At 37.5% G+C, this 11,533-nt stretch overlaps 1 protein-coding gene across 1 annotated transcript in view; it reads right to left on the bottom strand.

Moving 5' to 3' along the window:
- Nucleotides 1-7,003, bottom strand: part of LOC107678149 (metabotropic glutamate receptor 4-like) — a 26,006-nt gene extending 19,003 nt beyond the window's left edge. The window contains exons 1-3 of the mRNA XM_016473319.1: nt 6,974-7,003; nt 4,661-4,819; nt 2,793-3,728 (exon numbers count right to left, since the gene is read on the bottom strand). Coding sequence (XP_016328805.1) covers nt 2,793-3,728; nt 4,661-4,819; nt 6,974-7,003 — 1,125 coding nt within the window. The remainder of the gene's footprint in view (nt 1-2,792; nt 3,729-4,660; nt 4,820-6,973) is intronic.
- Nucleotides 7,004-11,533: the final 4,530 nt, after the last annotated feature.

The raw sequence follows: 11,533 nt of genomic DNA on the forward strand, positions 1-11,533 counted from the left end.
ATATATATATATATATATATATGCTTGGGTGAAAAGTCAAAGGAACAGCTTATTTTTATTTAATTTTGTTAATTAATTAAAAAATAAAACAATCTGGGATAAAATAAAACATAATTAATAGGACTCTTTATGTAAATATATAAGTAATTATATTTATAATATTTATAATAAATACATATAATTATAAAGAATCAGCAAAAACACATTGAATTAAATGTGAAATTTTAAAGCAGAAAGCCTGAAATAATATTTTCTTGTAAAACATACTCCAATAATATAATAAATCGTTTATACGTTTCATTATTTCAATTAATTACACCTACTTTTGATTACTAACTTTCGATTTAACCATTAAAACTGAAAATTTGAATAGACAAATTAAAACAAAGAAAGAAAAAAAATAAATGGAAAAATGACTAATGACAGAATTTTTGGATGCACTTGGTTTCCATTTTGTCACAGAGTGTACACTTTTTGCCAGCACTTAATATATTAAGGATGAAAAAGCTGCTTAATTGCATTCATTTGATTGCTTTTTATCTATTATAATCCACACTTAAATTTTTAAGATGCAGAAAATGATCGTGTTTCTCTTTTGAACTAATCTGTTTTATTTTAGACAGACAGGTTTTTATCAATGGTCAGATTTTGGGCATGCATTCAAGTTTACTCAACAAAGCAATCAAAAATCCATCTGGATCCTTCTAAAATCCAGGAAGGAAGCATGCTAAAGCCCTTAGACCACAATGAGGCCTACCTGCCAGACTAGCTCATTTGAAAATATTTTGGTTAAACCACAATAAGATGACCTCCCGATTAATCATTTGACAGGCTGATCAAATTCAGCAGGGACTAGACCAGCTGCCCACATTCAAATGCTCCAGAAAGCCTCCAAAGACATTCATTATTCACTTTGACATAAGATGACAAACAACTGATGGAGCCGGCATGCTGATGAGGTGTCTGGCAGAAATCGTGTGACAAGTGCACAGGCAGAGAGATAAGGTAAATCACAGGCTAGGAGGAAGTGAGGAATTTAATTGCTCTAAAAAGACATGTCATCTCTGACTCGCCAGGCTTTATTGTGCTTGCCAGCCTGGATGATTGTGAGGTGCTCTTGTTTTGATATGTTAATTCCCCTCTGAAAACACTGTTTGTTGTGCACACAGTGGTGGGATTTTGTCATATGATGCATGCTTTATTTTCTGTGCAAAACTAATTGCTAAAACTGTTTGTCAGTCCTGTGATGTACAGAGCAGAATTAACATCAAGCCCTGATTATATACTGTATATTTTCTTTGGTAACTACATTATCATATTGGATTGCAATTAAACAACATCACTTGTTGTTCTACTGCAACAAAAACAAAATAAACCAGCAAACTGTAAAAAAAAAAAAAATGTAAACGTTTAATTTATTCATGCTGCAGTGCATGCTGGGAAACTAAATGGCCAGTACAATACTGGATTAGCCTCTAGATCAGGTCTGTAGTAGAGTATTTGCTCATTTGCTTTAAAATGTAAACCATAACAATACGATTTGAAAGGTCCAAAAACATTTAAGTAATTTCAACAGCACACCGAATTAATATCTTCTGACATAAAACTAAGTTCTCGGATTTAAGGATGCCATTCATTCAAGTGCTCAACGGAACCAGACACATTTTTAATTTCATAACTTCATTCCTTCATGCTTTTTTACTCATCATATAACTATCCAATCGTGAAAAGACTATTCCAAGATACAAATGAGACCGATTGCAATGCGATCACTCAAATGTTCACCACTAATTGCTAAATTGGTCAAAGACTGCTCATAGGAAATTGCACTGAAAAATGACTGTAAAAATGACTGTGAAAGGATGTCAGCTAGTTGGCCAAAAATACTTTAAATGTACATTAAAACCTTTAAGGTGCAGATAAAAAAGCAGGTGCCTGGGAATAGTTACCGTTGTTATGATTTTCTCTGATCAGCAGAGATATAGTTATTTGTTTCTTAGGGATTGGTGTAGGCAGAACATAGTCTAAGGCAACATGCAATTACACAAGTCAGTACATACCATCTTATATCTGAATGAGTCATTCAAACAGCGGTTAAAAAGGCACAGTGGGAAACTGAGCTTAAAGCAGTAATGGCTCCCTACCAACAAGTATAACAATACTCAAATAGCTGAAATTGCTTGTTCAAGGCTTTGCTAAGGGAGACACCAATTAAATAAAACTCAAATTGAAAAAGGAGAAAGCCCTTATCTTAAGCTTCAGAAACAGAAGGTCCCAGGTTTTCTAATTGAAATGAGTAATGCAGCCAATGCCAGGGTAGTTGCATATGTAATTCGGCCTCAAAATGAAGAGCCTTTTTGCTCGGTATTCTAAGTCAGTTGGTGCTTGTCAATTGATTACATCATCTACAAAAAGCTGATGCTCAATCTCCTTGCTATTTTCAAAGCCTCTTTTATCTTTGAGAGCATAGTGCTGGATGGGCAAAAAAGAGTGCCTTTGTTTTCCCAGCCGCACATGTCCTTTTCAATATTCGAAGGAAACCATGTGAGTTCTTCGCTGTAGCGCACCTCATGATTCTCACTTTCTCTTTGAAATAAATTGTTTTACCGCTCTGCTTGATGTGAAGCCCAAATGAACATAGTCAATTTGTTCCCGCTGGTCTGTATTTTGCTGAAAATGGACCACGCTGAATGGCATGTTTTGTCGGAAGCTGTGGCAGTAAATGCTCTCATTACTTTAAAACGTTTGATTTGCAAGGTCTTGAGGAATTGCACTCACTCATCGGCTCTTACCTTTTCCGTTGACTGCGATGTCCCGAAGAAAATGGGGATGAAAGCGAGCCAGATGATGCAAGTGGTGTACATGGTGAAGCCGATGGGCTTGGCCTCGTTGAAGGTCTCGGGGACCCCACGCGTCTTGATGGCGTACACCGTGCACGTCACCATCAGCAACATGCTGTATCCCAGGAGGCAGATGAGCGACAAGTCTGATATGTCACACTTTAGGACTCCACACGCCATCTCGGGATCTGCCGTGCGCTGGTCCTCATAGTCAATGAGAGCTTGGGAAGGGTCCACTGCGAACCAGATGCACACCCCTAGGAGCTGAACGGAAATCAAGCTGAAGGTGATTACCAACTGCGAAGCTGGACTGATAAAGCGTGGCGCGCTCACTGTCATTTTTCCCTGCTCGAAAATCCGATAAATCCGATTGGTTTTGGTGAGCAGCGCCGCATAGCTGATGCTCATTCCGAGCCCGAGGAAAATTCGCCTCAGCGAACAGATCCCTACATCTGGGGTCGAGATCATCAGGAAGGTGGTGGCGTAACACAAAAAGATTCCCGTAAGCAGGACGTAGCTGAGCTCACGTCCGGATGCCTTAACAATCGGCGTGTCATTGTACCGAATGAAGGTGACCACAACAAAAAGAGTGGCCATGATGCCGAGAATAGCAATGAGGACCGGTATGACTGCCCAGGGTGAGCTCCACTCCAGCTTCACAATCGGAATGAGCTGGCAGCCTGTGTGATTCTTGTTAGGTCTTAAATCAAAGCGGCACATCTTGCAGGTGTAGAGGTCGTGCTGATACTGGTAACCATCGCAGCGCTCGCAGTGCCAGCAGCAGGAAATGCCCTTAACGATCTTCTTGCGCCATCCAGGTTTGCAGGGCTGACTGCAGATGGAAGTCGGCACCTGCTTCCCTCCACCTGGCCACTGCATCGCCCGCATCTGAATTGCAAAAACAAACAGTATTTACCATTTATCTCGGCTAAAGATGAAACAATGTTTAACATCTCAAATTAGTGTTTTCATTTCCTCATCCACTGACTCATTAAATTAAATCTTGGGTATCTCAAAGGAGCAATTTTAAGCAGTTTTCCTCAAGGCTATATACTTCAATCCATTTTCATAAGCGATGTGTCAAGTTCACCAAAAAGTGAAAACTCTGTCATTGTTTGCTCACTCTCACATCGCTCCAAACCCATATGCTGCTTGTTTTCCTGTGGAACACTAGAGAAGTTTTTTTTTTTTGTTTTTGAGAAATTATTGTGCAGCTCTTGTTATAAAATGACAAAAAAAGTGATCAGAAACTGTAAAGCTCAAAAAAAAAGTGGTCTATTTGACTTATGTGCAATAATCTAAAGCAATATGCTTGAGGAAAAGATCAAAATTAAGTTTTTATTATACTAATAATACTAGTACTAACATCACATATGGTAAATCGTTACTGGTTCTCACTTGTGTACAATGTGACATGCTGGTTTTAAATTCTGGACTCGAACTTCAGATTATAATGACATTAATTTTGGTCTGTCACACAAGGCAATTCAGAAGACTTACAATTCACACACACACACACACACACACACACACACACAGACACAGACACAGACACAGACACAGACACAGACACAGATACAGACACAGATACAGACACAGATACAGACACACACTTTTATAGTGCATTTTTTAAATTTTGGAGCTTTAAAGCTATAGTCACTGTTTACTGTTGTTGGGAATAACATATAAAGATTCTTTTACTATTACTTTTGTGTTGGAAAAAAAATAATAACAAAATACAGGTTTGGAATGGTATGAAGGTGAATAAACAAGACAAGATTTTTTTCCTTTCTTTTTTTTGTGATCCCAAATATACTTACATTTAGGTAAAGTTGGTCAGTCCAGTGGCCGATGGTCTTGTATTCTGCTGTTTTGTTCTTAATCTGGTACTGGTAGATATCGTAACGGCCTGGGGCATCTCCATTCTCATTGAACTGCACCGGATTGCCAGCAATGCCTGAAGTTGTGAGCAGAGAAATCTGATTAAAGGATGCAAAAAGTGTTACACCATATAGCTTCACAGTAATGAGCAACGGCTCATGTACGGACATATCCAGGTCAGCATCCAAAATCTGTGAACGAAAATCACCTGAGATTGATGGTGAACTGGAAACTGCAATATGTTATGCTGCACTAAATGTGCTAGCAGTAAATTTAATAGAAATGTTGCTAAATGTATTGCTTTAGAGGTTACCTAATGCTATATCTACGCTATAGTAAATAAAAATGAGCTTTTCAAAACCACTTATTTTTAATATAACTATAAGCATTGTATCTAAAGGAGAAAAAATAACCTCATTTAAACCTGAAAACCCTAAAACCTAAAAAAAAACTGCATTACCACTGCTTAGTATAAAATGCATGGGCATATATATTTAGCTCCGTACAAACAAGTCGAAATTCCCTTTGCAGATATCTAACCTCAAGTACACTGAGTGCAATTTCTATTTTGCGAGAGCAATAGCTTATGGAAGGAGGCAGGCGAAGTGGACAGGATAACAATGGTGCTGCATCCCATGATGCATTTTAGATTAGGTGCCTTATTCTGTGGAAAACCCTGCTGTCTTAGGCTTTAAAGTTTTGGTTAAGCTATCTGTATTCCAAGCATCTGACTGTGTCCAACTTAATTCCCTGGACCCTGCACAGCCGAGTCTACCCAAACAATAGCACAAGAAATTGTGTTTTCACTACTTGTGTTTGGGTTATAACTATTCTGAGGCACAATCCACATGAAATTCTCACTGAATTCTAAGGGTGATTATCAGCAATGGTGGATTTCTGTTGATGAATATCCATTCTTCTTTGTGCAGGCTTGGAAGCTGCGAGAGGTTTATTTCAAACTCTGATGAGTCAACTGCTCTGGATTAAGGAATTACGTTTTTTTTACAGACATGCTTAGTGGCGGTGCAGCTCACCATATAATGCAGACAGATGTAAAGGATTATGAGAATTTTATAAGGACAAAATATTCATCAAATCAAGAGGGTGCACACATGAAGTGATTGAGATTCCCCAAGTAAGCACTCAGTTACTGACTCACTCAGGCATATGACCTTACCATACAGTGTGAATGTATTATCAGCGGAGCTCAAACTTGAGCCTAAATTAGGGATGCACCGATACCACTTTTTCCAGTACTCGCCCGATACTGATACTTTTATTTTTGGTACTTGCCGATACCGAGTACCGATACCAATATTTTCATTGCATTTGTACATTTTTTAAATATTGGGTACAGAAACCAAGAGTATGTATAATGTTAGTTGGTTAACTTCATTTATCAAATAGATACAGTCAAACCAAAATTTATTTAGACACCTTCAACATTTCACACATTATCACAGTTTATTCGCTATAGTTTAGAAAATGGTAATAAAATATGTCGTGTATGCTTAAGGGTGAAAATAAATGACGTTTATAGTGAGTGCCCCTATAAATTGTCTTATTTTTTCTTATTATTTACGATTTAGTTTTAATCAAAATGATGCGTGCTAAGTGAGCGAACATCAATAAAGATCACACAACAGAAGTGCGCGCTTGACGTAGACATGTGGGGGCGTGTTTAAATGAGGCATTTTAGGAGGGCGTGGACGAGTCTTAACTTTTATAAAGAATATCTCTTTGGGTTTGAGACTTTAGTCTTTGCAACTTTAGGGATCTTATCTATTCACGAACAGCTTGTAACACTCCAAAGAGAAAGGAAAACTTGAAATCTCATCATATGACCCCTTATGTTTTGGGTGAGATACTACATTATGCAGGCCAACAATAGAGTTCTGATGTTCCAGGAAACAGTTGTGACAATTAGAGAATGTTAAATGCTCCTGAAAAATATGCCAAAGCGATTGAGAAAAACTGTAAAAATCTAGTTACTAAACATGATATAGACAAAGCAAAACTTGCAGAAATCGGTGTTATGACTTTTGGTTATTATTCAGTATAGGGTTCTGACTGTACCAGGAAGATGCCACTACACAGTCCCCAGACATATATCCTTATTAAGTGTACTCCATAGCATCAAAGGGTTGAGAGTTTTCTTCTGAGATTCATTTGATGAGACATTGTGCAGCACTTCAAACAATGGGATCAGGGAGAAACACAGGTAGACTTCCACCTCCAGAGACAGAGCTTACCACACGGCCAAGAGATCCTTCTCCAACCATAATATTCAGCAGAGAAGACACATGGTCACTGCCAGCATCACAATGAGTCTGTGTCCTAAAGACTACTGAAAATCGTACTGATAAAACGATAAAATAATAGAACGATCGATAGAATGATAGAACAAATGAAAGTTTGAATGATAGATAGATAGATAGATAGATGAATTGACCCTTAAGGTTTTCTATAATAAAGCCAATTAAATTTAGTCAGGCATAACATACAATTTAATAGGAATAGTTTATTATATTATAACCAGGACTGTTTAAATGTAAGCTTGTAAATGTATCTTAATGAAACGGAAAATGAAAGTGCTCTGTTGTTTTTCACCAGCCATCAGCAGGAATAAAACATCATTTTGGCAGTAATTTATGTTGTTAAAAAAAGACTATGTGGAGGAAACCTGCAATCTGAGCTTTGGAAGCAAAGCCAGCAGTTTAAAGGCCTCACACAGTAGACTTACAAAGAAGAAACCACTTTGGGCGAAAGTGATGGCTACACGGACAGCAAAGTGATGGGCCACCTCGTTCAATCTCAGGCTATTCAAGTCTATAACTAACCTCACTCAAAGTCACGTGGAAAGTTGAGGATGGCGTTATGTGTAGAAAAGTAGCACTGAAAACGTGCAATGCGGAGTTACGAGACAGCTTTGAAACAGCTTTGGCTACATACAGCAGGTCTCTCAAATCTTGCAAAGCTGTCTTTCCCATCAGGCTCATAGTTATATAGCAGTAAATCGCTGCCAGACACTGGATCTCAGCTCATCTGCTGCGAATGTCTGCCATGGCCACTTCTGAACTGGCAGGAGAAGTGTTGCAAACTGATTGCATTCTGAACACAAGAATATAATTATCAACATATCTGTTCATTAACAGGAATAAACATGAAGATGACACTGAGTAATAAAAAAGCTGCTGTTTTTCTGTAAACAGGGTTATAGGCAGTGTTGGGGAGTAACTAGTTGCATGTAACGGCGTTACGTAATTTAATTACAAAATAAATGTAACTGTAATCAGTTACAGTTACTAAGAAAAAATGTGTAATTAAATTACAGTTACTTATGAAAATGTTAACGATTACAAAAGGGATTACATTTGAATATTTACACACATCCACATACAGATTTAATTGATTTCTTTCCCAAATTGCACTGACTACTCTATGAGACATACGGCCCTATAATTTCGCGATGCGGAAAACACAGACTGGTTTGTAGAATCCAGTCATAAAAACGGAATTCCTATAGCCTAACGCGGATGGAATATGCCACATTTTGGAAGAATAAATGAAAAGTAGGTCAGTGCACTTGAATATGGACTAGTGTCTGTGAATATTAAGCCGCGAAAAGACAATATATGAATCCTGCACGTTCTGCGTGTCTCTGTGGAAATCAGGCGCGGACCGCTGCTTTTTTTTTAATATTATTATTATTATTATTATTATTACATAATTGCCTGCCGAATTTATTAAAGCGATTATTTCTGAATTCGCCATTCGATGATAAATCTCTAATAAATCATAGATGTGACTGGCAATGCTTCAGCTCGCGCGCACTCCGCCAAATGGTTTGGATCAGAGTAAACAATGTGAGAGAAAGAGAATGGAGTGGACTGTGGAAGCGCACAAGTGGAGCAGAGAAGCAAAAAGAGACACCAATGTTTCAAAAAGACACCAATGTTTCAGGAGTTTAGTACACAGAATAGGACACATGCTTATTAGATAACCGTATTTGAGTTGATGTATATGCATTTATTATTATTTTTTAATTAACTATTTTTTCCAAACCATTGTTAGATGCAGTGTTTCCTGTAGTTATGCAAAGATTTATTATCTATTAACTATGTCTTATGATTTTAAATCTGCATTGAACTTCAGATCAATCTCAAAGTAAAAGGCGGTACTAAAGTCTGATTTTGTGGTGGATGTGTTCAAATATGATCATCTTAATTCAAGTGATGAAGGATTTTGAAAGTCTGACAGTGTTGAGCACTACTGTAAGCTTAACCCTGCATGGTGTAAATGTTTGAAAATGATTAACAGTTGCAAATAAACATTCATTAGAAATGTAGAAAAGTAATCAAAAAGTAATCAAAAGTAATCAGTTACATTACTTTAATAAAGTAATTGAAAAAGTTACACTACTATTACATTTTAAATAGGGTAACTTGTAATCTGTAACCTATTACATTTCCAAAGTAACCTTCCCAACACTGGTTATAGGTGTAAGATTAAACTCACCAGGCCAGTATGTAATGATGCAAGAGTCTAAGACTTGGATGTAAAAAGTGCTTGAAGAGTGTCTTTCAACTTGAGAATAACATTAGCATAATTTAAAAAAAAATAGCCGGTACTCCACTTATTTGTACACATACCGTAGGGTCCAAACATCAGACTCCACATTAAAAATCTGATAATTTTTTTGTATGAATAGTAGTAGGATTTTTAATAATGTAAACATATAATTAACAAGAAATATAATCTAATATGAAATTGAGCATGTGAACTACAGTAGGCTACTCCTCAGATGTTCATACTGGAGAACATGATCATCAAGCTTTAAGCAGGATCATAAACTTGTGGAGTTCATGCAGCTCAAATGCTGCTGTTATTAAAGGAGTCATGAACTGAGAAATCAAATTGCCCTTGATCTTTTGACATTTCTCGTTAGTTTAAAAACAGCTTTTATTGAAACCAAGCTCAGAAAACGACTCATTTTGGAATTTGCCACTTTATGACGTAATAGTGTGGCTAAGCACTGCCTCCGCAGGAAAAGATCAACTCCTGCTTCTACAACACTAGACAGACGCAAACACAGGATTACTCCATCAACAGAACCATACAGATGACATTACAAGATTACAAGACACTGTGTAGTGTAAGTTGTAAAATATAGTCTTTGAATTGCCTTCCTTGTGATCCTAACATGTCTACATCGGACGCGAGCGCTGTTGCATCATGCCGCGAATCCATTTCTCTTTCAGGTCAGAAGCGGTGCGAATGCTTGTATGTCAGAAATAGAGCGGGACATCAGTTTACTGTCGGAGATTTGTTGTGTCAATCCGTGCCGAATCCAGTGTAGACAGAATCACAGATTATAATGGGTTTTGTTGTCTATAGTTGCATTGCGCCACTCACGTCCAGTGTAAACACAGGGTAAAATTAGCAAAGAGCTCCAGATCGCGTCAATGAAACACTGTTTGTTTGCTTTACTTTGCAACAGATTCATTTTTAAACAAGACAGTATGATGCAGGCTGAAAGTAAATGATGGTGCAGCGCTGAATCTGACTAGTGTGGATCCAACAGTAATGCCGCAACACATAAGTGTGAATAAACATGCTTTTACCACTATTGCATTGTCTGTTCCAGACCATTTTATATATACTGAGTGTTTATAGGTTTTTAACCCAAATGACCCATTAATAATTAATAATTACACACACATTAAAACAAAAAAAACAATGCATGCTTGGTGGTTCAAAAAGTCAGACCTTTGATTCATTTATACATGGACAGAATAAGCAACAATAGATTCCGAAGCTAAAGTAACAAGCAAACCTTACCAAACAATACCAAGCCATGAAGCCACCGATTACCGGCTCAGTTCGATCACTGAGTACAATTCATTAAAACACCAGTTCTTAACTGGTTCCCAAAGGACTCCTCAATCAAGTGTTTATGTTCTGAACTAGCATTCAACTACAGCAGTAATTGACAGGCACTTAAATTAATTAAATTAGATCTGCACGTTTTCCACCAGAAAAATCATGGCCTATTCCAAAGCAGACGTTATTGACACAGTAAAGCTCAGTAGACAATCATTCAATCAAATGCACTAATGATTGAAGGGCACTTGGTCAGAGAACCATGTGACAGATCGATTTGCATAACAGTTGACCCAGTTGGGGGAAAAAAAAGTGTATGACCCTGAAGTCATATTCTATTCTATTCTATTCTAACACTTCAGAACAGTAGGCCACATCATCATGGTCCTCTGAGTAAATGTTAATACTCAGTAAATGAATTAGTCATACTGCCATTGATAGTCCAGGAAGAAACAAGTCCAAAGGGTGTTGTGAGCCCACTGCAAACTGCTTTAATTAACACATACATGGCTCAGGAGGAACCTTGGCTTGGGTACGCTAAGCACATATCAAAAAACTTTTCTGGGGAGCAGTCTGTTGTTCCTCAGGGCTTCTGTTGTTTCTCACAACTCTAATCCATTCCAGCAGCTAATCTTTGTTAAACCATTTGTTGAAAATTTATGGCCAGGGTGGGGCTTTAGTAAAAGGATTTTGGACAACTTTCAAAAAAACGTATCCTGTGAGAGAGTTTTAAAATTGTTATGCCTCAATAAAGAAACTTAAATTCACCATCAGAGGCTAGTTATGCAAAAATCCCTTTTCTTAAGCACCTATAAACAGATGTTTGCTCTGTGCTGGTAGGTCTGTCAAAAGACAAATAGAAGAGTGGTAATGCAGAACACTCTAAAAAATCGTCTCAGGTTACTTATGTAACCATGGTTCCCTGAGTA

This window comes from Sinocyclocheilus anshuiensis, unplaced genomic scaffold (assembly GCF_001515605.1).
Source record: "Sinocyclocheilus anshuiensis isolate Anshui unplaced genomic scaffold, SAMN03320099.WGS_v1.1 scaffold1776, whole genome shotgun sequence".
NCBI classification, from domain to species: domain Eukaryota; kingdom Metazoa; phylum Chordata; class Actinopteri; order Cypriniformes; family Cyprinidae; genus Sinocyclocheilus; species Sinocyclocheilus anshuiensis.